The 18847-nt window shown below is 45.7% G+C and overlaps 1 protein-coding gene across 7 annotated transcripts in view; it reads left to right on the top strand.

The window, feature by feature from the left end:
• Positions 1-15609, top strand: part of LOC116951503 (glucagon receptor-like) — a 75792-nt gene extending 60183 nt beyond the window's left edge. For all 7 annotated transcript variants that reach the window (XM_076073727.1, XM_076073725.1, XM_076073726.1 and 4 more), the window contains 5 exons: positions 2558-2627; positions 3724-3812; positions 4801-4939; positions 6151-6192; positions 8981-15609. In XM_076073727.1, coding sequence (XP_075929842.1) covers positions 2558-2627; positions 3724-3812; positions 4801-4939; positions 6151-6192; positions 8981-9454 — 814 coding nt within the window. In that variant the 3' untranslated portion in view covers positions 9455-15609. The remainder of the gene's footprint in view (positions 1-2557; positions 2628-3723; positions 3813-4800; positions 4940-6150; positions 6193-8980) is intronic.
• The last annotated feature ends 3238 nt before the right edge of the window (positions 15610-18847 follow it).

Below are 18847 nucleotides of genomic sequence, written 5' to 3'. Positions count from 1 at the left end.
CTATTAAAGGCAAGTTAACTTTTGCAGTGCAAGGTTGTATAGTGCATGCTCTCGCGGCTCATTTTATTTGCCGCTTGTATGTCGGGGTACATTTTTTTAAACGGTTATGTTTATAGACTAGTTCATGAAGCCTGTCTTCGCCGGGCAAAAGTTTTCAATAGATATAATAAGTAATCTGGTATGATTTTTTTTTTTACAATTTTTATCTATGATCCGACACTAAGTCGTCCAAATTTTTTTGTATTTTTCCACCAAAAAACTAAAATTGTTGACGGCTTGATTCAACTTTTTATTATTTAAAGAAGTACCCATCGGAAAACCGCTTAATTTAAAGATTCCAATTTTTTTTTTAATAGAACAAAAAATGATTAAGTGAATTCTCTGTGAGTGGAAGCTCGTATTTTTTTTTACCGTCTTCAAGTTATTCAGATTTGAACATCGTTCAAACCCGCTTGCATCCGAAATATCTCAAAAACAATAGAAGATAGAACAATGGTTTTCACTTTAATTTTACTTGCCATTTAATTATCAAAGGAAAACACCACAATGTTGCATTTTGAATGGTTTCTGAACGACACTCACAAACATGTTTATGGGCCACTTAAAAAACGATATTTGGGGGCCTTAAAATGAAAAATCTCGGATTTTCGAATTGTTCCTGATGTTTGTGTCCTAAAAGCTACTTATGTACCAACATTCAGCGTTCTACCTTATCAGGAAGTACCCTAGAGGTTTAAGTGACATACAGATTAAGGCCCATAATACAGGTTTTTTTATTATTAGATCGCGTAAATATAAATGCGTCGTTAAACCCGCCACCACCCGACACAGCCAATTAGTAAGGTTTGTAATATAGACAGAACATGCCAATTCGTTACTAGTGTAGTGGCATCAAATGAGTCACTGGAGCGCGTAACGCTGGGGACCGGTAGAACGGGATTATGGGGAGCAGCCCGGTCTAACCAGTGGGACACGTGGGCGAGGCCCGGAGCCTTCTGGAGGATCCAGAAGGGGGCGTGGCTGAGGGCAGAGCCTGGCCACGCTGGGGAGGATAAAAGGCGAGCTCCGACTCACAGTCAGGGCTGCTGCCATCTGGAGTGGAACTCGTCCTGCTGCCATTGTCGTGGTCTTCGCCTCTTCAAGCTGTGGGTCTGGCAGCAAGTTGCCTGTCCTGACCCGGTGTGTGGTTATCCCCCTATGGCTGTGAAGGTCGGAATAAACAAGAGAGAGTGCCTCCTACTAGTGTCTCTGAATTAGTACACTACACTAGTACGGCACACCGGCGCGTTAGAGAGCAAATGCACAACATTTACAATCTGAGTACGACGTTTAAACTGACAGATTAAGGTATTTTATTATATCGATAATTTACGTACAGTATATATCTTGTGGAACACAATACGGTGATGCAATTCACCAGATGAATTTTTTTTGGGGCTTACAAAGTGTCCCACCACGTCAAACGAGTGAATTTTGAGACGGTTCGCCGCTGCGTGAAGTTATTACACCCTGGCCGCGATAATAAAAAAAATAATCTTTAAATGGTCACGATTGTGACACCGTTAAGTGGCGGGTGCCCAACGAATACATCCCGGCAAATAAAATCACGACAATTACATTCGTGCAAAAGATAATCTCTATATAAATATAAAAATTGACACATTTGTGTCAACGAAGAATGATGGATTTTTGTTTCTACCAAATATAAATAATGCTGCACTCAGTTTCTTTCTTCCAAGGTGTTTCAACGCAATGGATTGTGTGAAACGTGTGAAAGTGCCGTGTGCGCTCGTTGCGTTGTTTCAGTGCATTTGTGAAGAGGGCAAAATCGAGCATTTTGAAATAAAATCTCTCAAAGTCATCATCATCATCATCTCACGTGGCTTCTATCCTTTCACTGCCATTCCATCACCAGTCCTATCCTTCGGCCATGAGTCCTGCGCAAGCTCACTTAGTTTTCTTGAAAGTCGACACGATGCCTCTGTACAACTTGAGTGCCTCCTCTTTCTGTCTCTCAGTGTCATTCACGACACACAGCTCTCAATGCTAATTTGAGTCCGGTACATTTCGGCGATTGTTACCACCTTCTTCGTCAATGTCCATGTCACCCATCCGCGTGTTACAGCAGGTGGTATAGCACAGTATATTCACGATTCACTAATAGCAGTGTACCATCGCCTTATATTGGGGAATGTTCCGTGGAAGAAGATATCATAGAACTGATTCTGAAAGCTTTGACCTCTTATCCATGCCTATGGGGATAGCGCCTTCCAACTGCCCTGCAATATATACATTACAAGAAAATTATATATTCAGATCTGAAATTGAACCGAATAAAGAACATGACCAAGCTTCAAGTTTATTTTGTTTTACCAGATGAGAACTCAACAGTATCGTGTCACGTGCAAGAGTCACCTGGGACATAAGTGGGAAGTGGAGGTGGTGTGTGTCACCCAATGAGTGAGTGACAAAGGATGAACTACGGCAATATATCTGCCACCCGTGCGATTTCACGTTGGTTAACGCTGCCTGCGTGCTGGTTGTCTGTGCTGTGCAGGTGTTGGAGCCAGAACAACAATTTGAGTTACTGGTGGATCATACGTTCCGCCATTCTCTTGGCCAACGTGGTAAGCATCAGGGTAGACTTGATTGAGGTCTTCTATCAGAAATTTACACATGTTAAACGAGTGGTTTCAGGTCATGAGAACATTTAAATTAACTCGGAGCTTAATATAATGCTGCCCAGAGAATGCCATCATCCAATTCACCGCGTTAACACTTCCCTGCATACTATGAACACTTGAATAATTTCCGTGATGAGACGCATCGAAAATTAACCCCACTAAACTCGATATATTTTAACGTCGCAGATGTTTTTAATTTTTGCTGATTTACATTTGACGTCATTCTGATGGTTAAAGTGAATTATAAAGGGAACGCTAAACTTCACGATATCAAACTGATGTTTAGTCTTTGGTTTGAATCTTTGATTCTCAACTTTGTAGCTTTAAAATTCGACAATCCATCGCATGCGTGGTGTGTAAGTTTTTCTGGAGCATAGAAGTGTGCCTGGCATAAATGTGTTTCTGGCGAGATGATATTTCTGATATTTTAAAATCATTGTGCCGAGAATTAATTTTCTCGATTAACTTTTCTCCACTGTACTTGTTGATTTTACCAGATGAGGGTCACTGCTTGTCTGCGAAGGGATTATCGCATGAACAATTCAACTTTTCCTCATTATAAAGGTCACTGTGTATCCGCAGGATTAAAGGAAATGTGATCAGGAACAGCTAAAGGCAAATGTACAGCATATTGTAGATGTTTCTTTCAGTACCTGGTGTGTGCCGCCACGGTCTGACGGTCAGCGCTACTTGACCAGCAATGCCAGAGGTCACCGGTTCAACTCCATCTCCTGGTGCGATGGTTGAAATAGATGGGGGCAAGATTATTAAATCAACCTCACCGGCAAGCCACCCTGCAGTACCCAATGGTTATACCACAGTGTGTCAGTCGGCAGGTCGTGTGTGGTGGGGCAGAGTCTGGGTAACTGGCACTTCTTCCAGGACGTTTGGTCAGTACAGAAGAGTCGGGGGGCCTCTCTCTACAGCTCGCTGTAGTGGTGGCTCCTTCCGGCAGCAGGGGACCGTGAGCAGGCAATTGCAGGGCTGCACCTTGACCCTTGTTTGTTGTCTAACAGGAGATTTTGTTTCGTTATTTCAGATAAACTTTGTGATTTTCATAAGAATTCTCAAGATTCTCATCTCTAAGCTGAGGGCGCATCAGATGGGGTACACAGACTACACATTTCGGTGTGTGTGAATGTTAAATGCTGCGCGCGCACACACGTACACAGTGCGTACATTATTTGGCAACCCAACTCAAATTCAAGATTTAATAAATGACGCTCGGTTCTAGATTCATTTTTTTTAAATCACCGCTTCAATCGCTCGTCAAATATATGAACTTGAAACAAAGATTGAGCGTCGTCTTTTGAAATATAATTACCCTTCACGTGAAGCAGTGAACCTTTGTGTCCTGCTGCTGTTAGTGTCCCAAGAAATGGAGATCACATGGCTCGGGTTCAGAAATTGAATACTGTGCCAGTAACAATTCACCCTCTATCCCGATGCGATGAATTTCAAGATTCAGTTTTGCGATTTTACTCAATCATCGATTATTATTTTAATGATAATATCTTTCTAACGCGATGACTGCAGGAGTCACATGAGCCAAAATACAGCTGTAACATTTATTCGATAACGTAAAAAAATAATCTATAAATCGATTCGAAGTTATAATGGATTACATTTTCTGAGGTCGATTTCTCAGGGCCGCTTTAAAAAAAAGCATTGCAGCAGCCCCTACAAAGGCACGCCTAGCGTGACGTGCCTAGTGATGCGATGACATCACCAAGCCCCACCCATTACCTCCCGTCCAGCAACACACACAGAAACAGAAGTGAAACTTTTTTTTCCCCTGGGTCCTCTGGGTTTTCCCCTCCACGTTCAGCAACACGCGTTTAGAATATTTGGCTGCTGTACAATACCCATCGGTGAGCCACTTCGCCGAGCTCTCATTTGTGGCCAGGTCGCTCCTACAAAAAGAGCTGTACAGCTCAGTGGGCCTTACCTGGTCAAATATATATTTTAAAGTTTAGTTGAAGTGGATCTCTTCCGCCCGCAGTGGCATGAGCGAGCAACTGCAGGGCTGTGCCTTTACCTTCGAATAATCGATGAAACCTAACGCATCGTAACATCGTCTTCACACGCCCCTTGGTGCCCCGTGCCCTGCGTTGAGGTTGGCCAAGTCGACGCTCACCCTCATCCCGCTGCTGGGCATTCACGAAGTGGTGGTGGCGCTCATCACCGACGAGCAGGCGCTGGGAGCTCTGCGGATCCTGCGGCTCTTTTACCTGCTCTTCCTCAACTCCTTCCAGGTGAACGCCGACTCGCACGGGAGCTGCGGCCGGACACGCTGGCAAATTGGCACTTGGAACAAGCTGCAATCCTTGCACACTCTCCCCCCCCCCACCGCCTTGTGCAAATCCACGGGGCAATCGCGCAAGCCGCTGGAGAGATTAGTTCTCGGAAAGGAGTGATATTTGTTATATAAAATTGGGGGTGAGTGCCTTGAACTACCCCCCCCCCATAGTGCCGCCCCTCCCACCACACCCCCCCCGCCCCCCCACCGGCAAATCCACAAACGGTCCACCAGAGCCACCCGGCCACGATGACTCCGAAACGACCGACGCCGTGCGCTTCGTGGCGCCGCGATAATCTCGCGCGGGGGGGGGGGTTGGGTGGGAGAGTTGGGGTGGGGGGGGCACGACCGCATCACGCGCGCCACTGAGACACGCCGCCAGAGGTCAACTCGTTAACCGGAGCAACAGCATTGGGGCCGCCGCCGCCGCCACCGCGGTACAACAACAACAAGAACAACAAAAAAACAGCGAGACAATTTCCTCCGCCGGGCGACCTTCCCGCAGGAGTGCCCACCGAGGCGGCGGTGGTCTCAATTTTACGCCCCCCTTCGAGGTGAAACATTCGCCGATGGCTCGAGCGGCGGAGAGTTTTTTTTCCTCGCCGGAATGAGAATGCTCACGGCGACCCTCGACGAGCCGAGTTCATTTCCCGGCCCGGAGTGCATTACCGGCGTTCAATCGGCTCCTTGGGCGGCGGTGGGTGCCGACGGCCGGATTTTCGTTTCCCCGCACAAGGGGTGATGCGTCTGTTTGCGAGTGATGGCCCAGTTTGTCTTAAAAGATGCCCGCATCTTCCCTTCACACCCCTGCAGTGGACTGACAGCAGCGGGGGTGGGCCGTTGCTAATTGCCTGGCCATAACAGTTGATCGCTAAGAGCATGCGCACTAGCAGCTTAAAAGGAGGGTGAGGTTGGTAATTGCTCGCGTGTTTGTCCCCGCGTTGTGCACCGCAAAAATTCATTGCCATTCCACCCAGCGCTGCGGTGGGTCGGCTTGACATCAACCGGCACTCCGATTCCAGCACCCATTTCCCCGTATGTGTCCTCACCGAGAAACAATAAGCAACCTCGTAGATGATGATAATAATGATACTACACACAAAGGACTCTGCGACTTGAATAACACAGTGATGTTTTTTTGTTCTTCATTTTTTTGCGGGCCCGTAGGGTCTACTCGTGGCCATTCTTTACTGCTTCGTCACAAGAGAGGTACATGTCGATGGCCTTGCGCTGGTACTCGCTGGTTTGGGCGATGGATATGTGTGCGGTGTCTATTGTTGGTACTTACTGGTAAGGGTGATCAAAATATGGAGTCTCGTGTTTCATATTCTTGGTTCTTTCGGTCAAGTCGCGTTGAAGGGAAACAATAAAATAATAAAAAATATATCTAAAACAATAAAATTCTCACGACGTTTTGACTGCAACACAAGCAGTCATCATCAACACAAACAGTCATCACCTGATGATGACTGCTTGTGTTGCAGTCGAAACGTCGTGAGAATGTTATTGTTTTATATATATTTTTTATTATTCTATTGTTTCCCTTCAACGTGACTTGACCGAAAGAACCAAGTATATGAATCTCTGCAGTCACGAAAGCTTTACATCAAAATTTGAGTCTCGTGTTGTTACTGTGCTTGTACGAGTAAAGGATGTGTGGGTTCTACTGCTCGTGTTGGGGCTAGGGTTGTTTGCGATATGATTCTACGATACACTGTGCAATATAATATCAACAATAATGATAGAGTCTGTTTTGCGAATTATCGTTATGTCGTGATTATTGCTGCTCATTACATTTTCCTGGGTATTTTATTCCCTGACATATAATTATCCAAAGCAATTGACAACGTGGTGATTCTACGAATCGGTCAGTTTATGTCATTTGTGTAATTACGTTATTTTTGGTTTAACACGCGGGTAGGCTTTCGCGACCAATATAATCATTAATACATGTTTGTTGTGTAAGATCATGTAAAAAATTGGCATGTTCTGTTTACGTGACGAACCTTACTAATAGGCTGTGTCGAGTGGTGGCGGGTTTAACGACACATTCATATACTTACGCGATGTAACCCGCCCCAAAAAACAAAACCTGTATTACGTACGATATTTTTGCTTGCTGTGACCGAGAGAATGCACATTGTACAAAATAATCTTCGTCGTTGTGGAGAACATAAATAAAATAGGCAGCCAATGCATTTCATTCAAATCCCCGTCCCTTCACGTAAAGCGAAAAAATTGTTGTACACTTTTTGGCGTCTTCTGGTCCAACACCAATGGAGACTGGGCTCTAAGAAAAGCCGTCTCGGGTGTGGACCAATCAAATTCAAGGACAGTGCATATTATTATCAGAGTTGTCATTTTTGTTTGCATTTTGACTGCTTGTGTTGTGGTTATTGCAAACATGATGCCTTGTATAAAGGTGTCAGTTTTTGTGCCAGTTAAAAGGGTAAAACCTATTCCTCGAAAAAATTGTGTTTTTTTTTCTCTCACAAATCCCATTGGCCAACACAGCCTCCTGCAGCATTTCAGCAGCGTTGGTTCGACGCAAGCAAAACCTCCGTACCGGCTCCGACATTCACTGTCTCGTTATAAGTGTGTATATCGTGTGCTTGTACGCGGTACTCTTTAACATGAAATACGATATTGTGGCAAGCATATGTTGGGCCTCAGTGATGAGCCAATTCACCAGTGGTCCGGTGGAGACTAAGGAATGGCGTGCTCCGAGATTATCGATCAATGTTGCTTGGAGCATTAGTGCAGCGGTCCACGCACTGCGCTACGGACCTGGTGACCTGTGTTAGGATCGCCATCCATGGCCAACCATCGATGGCGAGTGGCATCTGAACCGATCCTGGGACTCCCCCTGCCCCGTCAACACACACGTTGACTTAGAGGGGTCAAACGTGGTCAAACCCCACCCCCCACCCCCCCTCCACCATGACTTTCATCCAGCTGTGGATCCGCAGATTCGGATTTTTTTCTTTCCCTCTGCCATTCCTCCTCTGTGGATACCAATAACGCCTCCACGATGTGTTTATTTTTTCTGGCTGTACTGTGTGCCGAACGGCCACGCGGTACAACGCGAAAACGCCTTGGAAAAGCTGCGACAGCGCAAACGCGACAAACCTTCGCGGAGTAAAAAAAATAAAACCTACAATTTCTATTCGCCTACTCTTTGGTTTTTTCGGTAAAGTCACGTAGGTAAAAAAATAAATAAAATAAAATAAATGAAAACAACTAAATGAAAACTATTGAGCTGTTTTCATTTTTTTTATTTTTACCTACGTGACTTTACCGAAAAAACCAAGGAGTATGAATCCTTGCAGTCACGAAAGCTTCAAATCTGTCTGGGGGGACAATTGAAAAAAAAGCGTCGAAAAGGGAGCAATTGAAAAAAGTGATGCCCTGAGAATTTCACTTTCATGACACTTGGATGTCTCTGCCTTCGAGCACAGAGAGAGGGCAGAGCATTTACTGTGGTTGGATATTTATAGGACACCGGAGATAAGTTTTGTACGATTCAAGTCGTCTGCATCTAAACTTAAACTAAAAACCAAATTATTTTTTTATTTTACCAGGTAAGGTCCACTGAGCTATATAGCTCTTTTTCAGAAGCGACCTGACCACAAATGATAGCTTAACAAAGTAGCTTATCATGTGGAAATTTATGGCAACCAAATTTTCTAAACGCAATGTTGATTCGAAATGTAGAGGGGAAAACCGGAGGACCTGGAGAAAAATCCACGCAACCACGAAGAGAGAGAGACACGCAGACTCCAAATATGCAGCAGGCGTCAAGGTCGGGATTGAACCCGCGACCTCCTGTACACCAGGCGAGACAGTTAACATCTCCTAGCCACCGTGATGATGATGATGAGAGAGAGAGACACGCAGACTCCAAATATGCAGCAGGCGTCAGGGTCGGGATTGAACCCGCGACCTGCTGTACACCAGGCGAGACAGTTAACATCTCGCCACCGCGGCGTCTTTGCAGGTTCAGGCCGAAGTCCGAAAGCGCTGGCACCGGTGGAGGCTGGGCCAGGACCTGCAAGGGCGCCACATGTACATCAGTGTCACGCGCCTGCGCACCTCCATCGGCCGCGCGGGCAACGGCGACGCCGGCGCGAAGAGAGACGACGGCTCGGCACCCTTCGGTGCGGTGCCGGAGGCGGCGGTGGCGTTCCGCAGCACGGATCGTGAGGAGTCCGCGAGGCCACGCGACGCCCCCTTCCCCAGAAGCGACTGGGTGCCACGGGGACGACTTGGCGGACATCTGAGCAGGGATGAATCGGGGAGTGGGACGGCGGCGACGTCAGGGGCAGCAGCGGCTGGAGGTGGATTTTTGCCTCTGAGGCAGGCGGCCTGTGGCCGCGCTTTCCTCGACGAGCGGAAGACGGAGAGCGATTCCGGGGGGACTTTCACTGACAGCGACATCGCACCGGCGCTGGTGACGGAAACGCGGCCGTAGTGACCCCTTTGTCTCGAGGTTCACGTTGACCGTCGATTCAAGAAACGTATTCACGCGGATATATTCAAATTACTTCACTTCAAGAGCACCGTTTGGATGCCGGAACCTTTGGCGTTCTGGGCCCTCTGGGCCCTGTGCTCAGCAGCGGTGATTTAAAACAAACATATTTTTATCGCCGTGATTATTAAGTTACAAAGGGGGTATCCTTAAAAATGTTGACTTGAAAGGGTACTCAAGATTTTAAGCGGCGATATTCGCAAGAAGTGACGGACACCACCGTTTTTATTTTTATAAGGCAAACGAAGACGACGAAATAAAGAAAGCCTCAACTTCTGCCGCTACATCAAAGTGGTCTCCGGTCACCTGAACGAGAGCTATGAATATTTATTGTGAAACCTCCCGCGACACGGACGCTCATAGAACTGGTCGGGTTTATATACTGAGAGAGAGAGAGCACTCTATAGAGAACTCCAGAGCTTTGAAACAACAGCAACCAGTGGAAACTGATCTTAACAGAACAATGTACAGGGACTCCTCTGCTTACAAACATTCGACTTTCAGAGATACGGAAAAACCTGTCCGTATGTCCAGTAGGGCTGAACGATTAATTGATTTCAAATCAAAATCGAAATTTTAAACAATGCGATGAGCAAATCGCAAAGGCTGCGATTTTTTTGCGTTTTGAAAAGTCCTATTACGTTCTTATTGGAATTGGTTTATTTTTTATTATTATAACTTTATTTATTTAACTTAACAATTGTTCTATGTTTGATTGTTCTATTTCAATTAAAACATTGTAATGGATACATGTTGGAAGCAATTCCGATATTTTAAGTTCTCATCCTTGCATTAGAACATATAGAGCAGTTCATATTTTGATGGTATCACGTGATAATGCTCCATCACATGTTTTAAATCTATTACACAGTGAATATTGAACTGAAGCTTGACTTTAAAAAATGTAATCGCGAATCAAATTGCAATATCTGTCAGAAAAAAATCTATTAGATATTTTCCCCAAATCGTTCAGCCCTAATGTCCAGTTGCCTGTTTGGACTGAGAGTCGTAAGTTCAACCACGGAGCGATAAATGGCGGTGGTTGTTCGGTGTTATTACCCAGCATTCCCAGCATGTGTGCCTGGACCGCCGCCAGTGTATGTTGTTGTGTTGTCACTGTGCGGTTAACTATGACGTTTTCTGTGATTTTCACGAACACGATGCTATTGCCTGTTACAAGTTGATTTATGAAGAGAAGAAGAGAGCAACTGTGCAGACATCTCTTGGTCAGTTTATCAAGAGAGTAGAGAGGAAACACGAGCACCAAATGGAATTGGCATCTACATCTGTAGAACGTGAAGATCCAGTGGCATCTACATCTGTAGAACGTGAAGATCCAGCGGCATCTACATCTGTAGAACGTGAAGAACCAGCGGCATCTACATCTGTAGAACGTGAAGAACCAGCGGCATCTACATCTGTAGAACGTGAAGAACAAGCGGCATCTACATCTGTAGAACGTGAAGAACCAGCGGCATCCACATCTGCAGGACGCGAAGAACCAGCGCCAGCGGCATCTACATCTGCAGAACGTGAATAACCAGTGACATCTACATCTGCAGATCGTGAAGAACCAGCGGCATCTACATCTGTAGAACATGAAGAACCAGTGGCATCTACGTCGCCAGGAGATTATACTACTTTTAAAGCCATTCCCCATGTTTAGTGTACATGCCGTACAACATGTTTGTAAATCGACAGGAGTAAAGTTGGACTTATGAACAAATCGACTTACGAACAGACTTCTGGAACCTAATTCGTACGTAAGTAGAGTGCCTGTAAATAGCTTTTACCGTATCTTCCAGATCACAAGACGACCTGGAAAGTTAGACGCACATCCTAAACATGTGCACGATGTCAGTAGTTCCACAAATCGGGTGTCACACACATACATAGATGCCTACCGGATTCATTATCAGATGCACAAGCAACTTTTGCTTTAAAATACGTTGGGGGGGGGGGGGGGGGGGCGGTGGAATAAGTGCATCTTATAAGACGGTATAATTGTTTTTGTATTTAGCTGCTAGAGGACTGAGTGAATAGGTTTGTTTGTGATTGTGACCGACACAGCTTGCCTCAGTGCGTCGGTGGGCAGCACCTCCTGCGTTGTTGTGTTGCCGGAGCACGTTGTTGTGTTGCCGGTGCACGTTGTTGTGTTACCAGAGCACGTTGTTGTGTTACCGGTGCACGTTGTTGTGTTGTGTTGCACGTTGTTGTGTTACTGGTGCACGTTGTTGTGTTACCGGAGCACGTTGTTGTGTTACCGGAGCACGTTGTGTTACTGGTGCACGTTGTGTTACCGGTGCACGTTGTTGTGTTACCGGAGCACGTTGTTGTGTTGCACGTTGTTGTGTTGTGGTGCACGTTGTTGTGTTACTGGTGCACGTTGTTGTGTTACTGGTGCACGTTGTTGTGTTGTGGTGCACGTTGTTGTGTTACCGGTGCACGTTGTTGTGTTACCGGTGCACGTTGTTGTGTTACCGGTGCACGTTGTTGTGTTGTGGTGCACGTTGTTGTGTTGTGGTGCACGTTGTTGTGTTACTGGTGCACGTTGTTGTGTTGTGGTGCACGTTGTTGTGTTACCGGTGCACGTTGTTGTGTTACCGGTGCACGTTGTTGTGTTGTGGTGCACGTTGTTGTGTTGTGGTGCACGATGTTGTGTTACCGGAGCACGTTGTTGTGTTGTGGTGCACGTTGTTGTGTTACTGGTGCACGTTGTTGTGTTGCACGTTGTTGTGTTACCGGTGCACGTTGTTGTGTTGCACGTTGTTGTGTTGCACGTTGTTGTGGTGCACGTTGTTGTGGTGCACGTTGTTGTGTTACCGGTGCACGTTGTTGTGTTACCGGAGCACGTTGTTGTGTTACCGGAGCACGTTGTTGTGTTGTGGTGCACGTTGTTGTGTTGTGGTGCACGTTGTTGTGGTGCACGTTGTTGTGTTACCGGTGCACGTTGTTGTGTTACCGGTGCACGTTGTTGTGTTGCACGTTGTTGTGTTACCGGTGCACGTTGTTGTGTTACCAGTGCACGTTGTTGTGTTGCACGTTGTTGTGGTGCACGTTGTTGTGTTGTGGTGCACGTTGTTGTGGTGCACGTTGTTGTGTTACCGGTGCACACGTTGTTGTGTTGCACGTTGTTGTGGTGCACGTTGTTGTGGTGCACGTTGTTGTGTTACCGGTGCACGTTGTTGTGTTACCGGAGCACGTTGTTGTGTTACCGGAGCACGTTGTTGTGTTACCGGAGCACGTTGTTGTGTTGTGGTGCACGTTGTTGTGTTACCGGTGCACGTTGTTGTGTTACCGGTGCATATTATTTATTTTTTCTAAGTGTATTCGTGTAATGTGCCGTGTAAGTTTGGTCATTATAATATTGGAAGGCATTCATGATATCCGGATTTAAAAAAAAAGACCAGGCCTGCACTGGGATCATTGCCGGTTTAGCAATGAACTATTGTATTTTATATCAATGTGGAGGTCTGTACACCGGTGTTACGCGAGGCTTTGGCATGCCACTATAAGATGCCATGGCACACTCTCCGATCCATATTTTGTATCCACTTCCTCGGGTTGCCGCGACAGCATTTCCACGATAAGGTATTAAATTTGACGTTCATCACGATGTAAGTTTGCTGTGACGTTTTTATCTCACGTTATTTACGTCATAATTAAGTGGTTCAATGTTACTCCAAGGGCGACTCGAGAGTTATTAAAAAAAGTAATTCAACTGCATTTCACCCAACATAAGCCTGCCATAAGTCTTTAAATCATCTAAACTTTTACAATTTATAACGCATATAACGCACACGAAAGCCAAACAACGATGTTATGTAAGCACCGTTCATTTAATGGTTTAAGCCAATTTCTCTTTTTAATAACTATTACCATCGTAAATGTAAATTATTGTTATTCCATCTTCAGATAAGACACAATTCTTGAATGAAGATGATCAGCGGTAATAACGGACGATCCGATCGATGGCCGTGGTTCTTTGTATCGTTTTGTGATTCGTCATTGGCGTCATCGCTCCGTCCCAGAGGAACTCCACGCAGGCAGGGAGACGGGAGTCAAGCATCGACGTCTCCAGCTCCGAAGCAGTCGAAGTTTACGGCGAGGTCAACCTCGTTTATTTCGAGCTGGGGACGCCTTTCGACGATTCACAAAGACTCTTTTTTTTTGCAGGAGGAGGAGGAGGGTCCTGCGTTAGATTGTTTGGCCAGTTCCTTTTTTTGACGGAGTGTTTTTGCATGCATGCATGTATGTATATCTTTGTATGGATATGTACGTTGAACTTGTTTCGCACCGTGCGTAGCCAGCCCGTGCTAATCGGAGGTGCGGGAGAAAACCTCCGGAGGAAATCCCCCCGGAGAAAACCCAAACATAACGAGGGGACACCACTTGCATTTAGAGCAGGAGTGGGGAACGTCCGGCCCGCGGGCCGTATGAGGCCCGCGAAATCATTTGGTCTCTGGCCCTGCCAAGGCAACCGCAGGCGAAACTCGAAATTCAATAAATCTAGGAGAGCAAAACCTGGAAAAGCAGTTGCGAGTAGCAACATCGTCATTACCAGCTCACATCATCACACGCCTCGCCAAAGAAAAGCAGTTCCAGCCATCGCATTACGGGTGAGTTAATGAAATGTTTGACCAAATATAACAGGCTAATTCTTAAGTTGATAATTTTGTATGGCCCGCGAATGATGTTATAAATATCCAAATGTCCCTTGGCAGAAAAAAAGGTTCCCCATCCCTGATTTAGAGGGTCGCCACGGTCGCGCAATGTTAACTACCTCGCCTGGTATGAAGGAGGTCGTGGGTTTTACTCTCCAACACACCGGTGTGCTGAACTAAGTAAAGAATTGGCGTGTTTTGTTTACGTGACAAACCTTACTAATTAACAAAGACCATGGATTTGTGCGGCGTCTAAATGTGACCGCATCTCCAAGACGCTCGTCGAGAAAAGGCAACGCAAACGCACACACATCTTGCCACTGTGGGAACAAACACAAAAAAAAATCTAAATATAATTAAGAGTAACTCACCCCCCCACCCACCCACCACGCTGTTAAAATATCGAAGCGATGACAGGCCCCGGGAGGTCAGGCAAGGGACCTCGAAGGGAGCGCTGGGATCAGGGCCAGCAACAGAGGGAACATAAAACAATGAACAGAACGAAAGACGTGAATAAAAAAAAATCATATATATACACACACGTATATTAATGGAGGGAAGAAGAAAGAGTAATGTTTTTGGAATTGGGTATCGGAAACACTTGAGCGGGGTTTAACTCACCGCCTCAACCAAAGCGGAGGTGGGGGAGTGGGAGGAGGCTCAGTTAAGGGCGCAGCCCTGAAACTCCTTCCTCACGCCACTGCTGATGGATGGGCCTCCACTATTTTGGCCTACTCTTCCACCGCGGCTCGACATCTTTTGAGGGAGGCGGCAGCTGCTCACACATTACTCCACCGCGCACGGCCTGCCGAACGTCGCTGTACCGCAAGACACATTTCATCCGTGGAATGACAAAACTGTGGACATGTAACAGAATTGTACGCGGCAGGTAGCAGGGTGTATATTCTACATTTCCTCCGTTGGCAGGTAGTAATGGGAACGGCTGAACTAAGTTCAGTACAATTGACATGGGGGGGGGGGGGTGGTGGTGGGGGGGTGCTATTTTCATCCCGAGTGACAAACAACCCAGGGCTTGAACCCATCGACTCACACATGCCAGCTCGGTACACTGACATGGGCCTTACTAACCCATGCAGGCAGGCATAGGCAGAGCCGAAGCATTGCCGAATTGTATTGCCTCGTCTTTCTTGCAGTCTCGTAAGGTTGCAGTGACAATACTTTTGCCGTGCAAACAATGTCGCAGAGTATTGGTTATCAATTTTTTAGCACGATGCCTTTGTGTACATTTCATTGAAACGTTTATATATTTTGAGCTGCGCCGTGTTGAGTAAAATATTGACTTTGTTTTTTGTTGTTGTTGTTTGTGAATTGCAAGTGCCATTATCTGTCGAGAACTCACGTGAAACTGTTGTACCGTATGTACAGTACTGTGCTTTCTTGAAAATAAAATCCCGTTAAGTTATTGCAAACATATATCCCGTGTGCGTGTGTGATTGATAAGTATTGCAGTTTTCGTGTAACTGAGCTGGGTGACTGGCTGCATGGGATTTTCCGTGCAACAAACAAACATTGAGTTGAAACGGAGAAAGAAGAGGTTTGGAAGACATGTGTGGAATACAAGGCCGTAATTATAATATATATTCAAATATGCTCAAAATGTCCCCCCCCCCCCCAATATATTTCTATAAAAATATTAGAAAATAATAATTATGTATATAAGAAAGAACAATTTGTTAAACCTTGGCCACAATATCTGGACTTGTCTTCATATAACAATGCATAGATTTCTCTTTTTTATTGTGGTTATGGTTGTACTTTATTAATCCCTAATCTCTGCCATTACACACAATGAAACAAGAAATGGTAAAGAAGAAAAACAGAGCAATGTAATACAATACAATATTGGACATTATTGTAAAAAAAGAAGTAGAAAGTCCATCCCATGTTAGTGAATTTTTTAATATTTTAGGCAGGAAATGAGTTTTCAAATTTAGATTTTTTTTCTGGGGGGGGGGGGTGGGGGGCCCAGACCCCCTGGAAGATTTGGTCCCCCCAATGTTGACTCCTTGGCTACGGCCTTGGTGGAATAACAGTGGTTGGAGTCAGGGTTTCAGAACGCTTACACGGTTCTTTTAAAATCTCTCAAACGTTTCAATTCGCGCTCCGATTAAAGTAATTCTGTCACGAGAATATTAATTAAATCCGAGAAAATATGTAACGGAAATATTTGTAAAAACCTCACAATAAAAATGTATCTTGCCATTTAATGTCGTACAAAAAGCTGAGTACATAATTGCGAGAAGAGTATGAACGTGACGAGTGTCGCCTATTTCCCGTTGTGAGAGTGGCAAAAATAATTTCACCTTGCAACGCACCACCTCCTCAACAGACGATTATTTCACTCTCGTGGAGGGAGCGAGAGAGAGAGAGAGGGAGGGAGACAATTATTCAGAAGAGGCACGAGGAGGAACCACGGATAAGCGCGAAGGCGGCTATCCTTCGGCGGTGAGCTTGCGCCAAATTCCCCACCAAGCTCTGTGGTCCTCTATACGTCAAGGTGTTATCGGCCAATTAACCCTTTCCCGTTCCGAGACGACTGCAGGTTGCAGAGTAGGTTTTCGGAACGAGCAAGCGGTTCAGCGTTAACTCTGTTTAGAGAGGCGTAGCGCCGTTGTTTTGAAAAGACATTCACTCATCGCAGAGAACTGTAGCGACACGACCGCGCTCTAAGATAGCTGGCGCCAGACTGTGCCACACGCCCTCCCGCATGGCCTTGTGTGAGCCTCGGTAAGCGTTCCGACCTGAAGACGTACCGATGACGTACACGTGCGTCCACGCGTACGTCATCGGTACAGTACGTCATCGGTACACGTACGTCATTGGCACGGGAAAGGGTTAACCCATTCCGATGATGGATTAAGCATGTGGGAGAAAAGCGGAGCAGCCGGAGGAGACCCACGCATTGCGAAGGGACAACGCTCTATCTCACACAGACGGGGGCCCACGTGTGCCATATCAGCTGCTCGTGGAGAGCCAGGGTGTGGCTCCTCCTCGACACCCATGGGAAGGCAGTTTCACGACATCCGCGTGGGATCCGCCAACCCTTGCTGCCTCCACAGCGCTGGATTACAGGCCACGCGCGCAGAGACCACTTCCCGCTTCGTGGCAGCGAGATTGGTCAAAACCGGTGAAGAGTTCGTTCGCTTAAATGTTTTTTTTTTAAATATAATATTGGTGTGGAAAGCCAATAGGCTGATGGACTCAAATATATGTCCATTCATATTTAGTAACATAGAGGTATGCTTACGTTGGCTTTTAATGTAGATGACTTTGTACTATTTTCTTGTCCAAACATAATCTATACGTGTTGGCATCAAGTCACGAGGTGAAGGCATTTCCATTCAGAACGACGGCCGCTGAAGGTGCGTCGCACTGTGTGGGAGAGCAGTTCAAGAGATCTAACACGGAATATGTTTTTTTGAGTTAGATCGCGTAAAAAATATGCGTCGTTAAACCCGCCAACACCAAACAACTAGTAAGGGTTGTCACGTAAACAGAACGTGGTCAAATTCGTCACGAGTACAGCACACCCGGTGTGTTGGAGAGCCAAGCCACAACATTTACATCAGTCGACAGCCAGATTTATCGACAGATTTTTATATTTAAGCGATCTAACCCAAAAAAACCTGTACAATGGATATTGGTTGCGAAAACCTACGTGAGGATTAACGCGCAGTAGGCTTTCACGACCAATATTATATATATAAAAAAATATATTTTTGGGTTAGATCGCGTAAATATAAATGTGTCGTTAAAGTCGCCATCACCCAAAACAGCCAATTAGTAAGGGTTGTCACGTAAAGAAAACGTGCCATCCGTTACTAGTACAGCACACCGGTGTGTTGAAGAGTAAACCCACAACATTGACAATTCGAGTACGACGTTTCGCCAGTAATTACAACCGGCATCATCAGGCGACAGACACAGCTGCGGAGAAATCCTCCTCCTGTTTCGCTCTTAAATAAAGGGCTAGATGTGATGTCGTCAATTGTGAGCCAATCAGGTGCTAAGGCCAGATGGGAGGGGGGTAGGTCAAGGTATGCATATAAATTACAATCGCTATCTATTATTACAGGCAGTGCCAGGATGATCCTAGTGGCACAAGTAGCTACTACATATGTAGCTAGTACATATGTAGTAGCTACATACGTAGTAGCTACGGGCCCCGCACTTTCAAGGGCCCCACGCTAAACGCTTTCAAGCTATCAATTCCGGTTCAGTGATTCTGCACTTAATCTATTACTATAGTACTATACCGCCTTCAACTTTTATGAACGACTGGGTGTTTAAGGCTAGAGATTTGTCGGATTATCTGGCTGAAAAGCAAATGAAAAAATACAATTACTTCACTATGTAAGTAAAAAAAAAATTATGCGTTGTAATATTTACGTGTTTATTTAGGGCTCCTTCATAACATATGCCACAGGCCCCGCACTAGCTTAATCCGGCACTGATTACAGGTTGGGTTATTTATATGGAAATCAACATACATTATGCACGCACATTATGCATGCGCAGCATGCACGTACATCCTTTCGGGGTTTTTTTGGTGCAAGAAATCACAATTCCGGTTCTTGTCTGCTCGCAGTTAATCGCCACCGACGTATGGTGACCAGTATAGGCACGCAGTTTTAAACAGTGTTACACATTA

Source organism: Petromyzon marinus, chromosome 43 (assembly GCF_048934315.1).
Source record: "Petromyzon marinus isolate PM22_M1 ecotype Great Lakes invasive population chromosome 43, UKy_Petmar_22M1.pri1.0, whole genome shotgun sequence".
Classification (NCBI taxonomy): Eukaryota; Metazoa; Chordata; class Hyperoartia; order Petromyzontiformes; family Petromyzontidae; genus Petromyzon; species Petromyzon marinus.
This window is presented reverse-complemented; position numbering and strand designations above follow the sequence as displayed.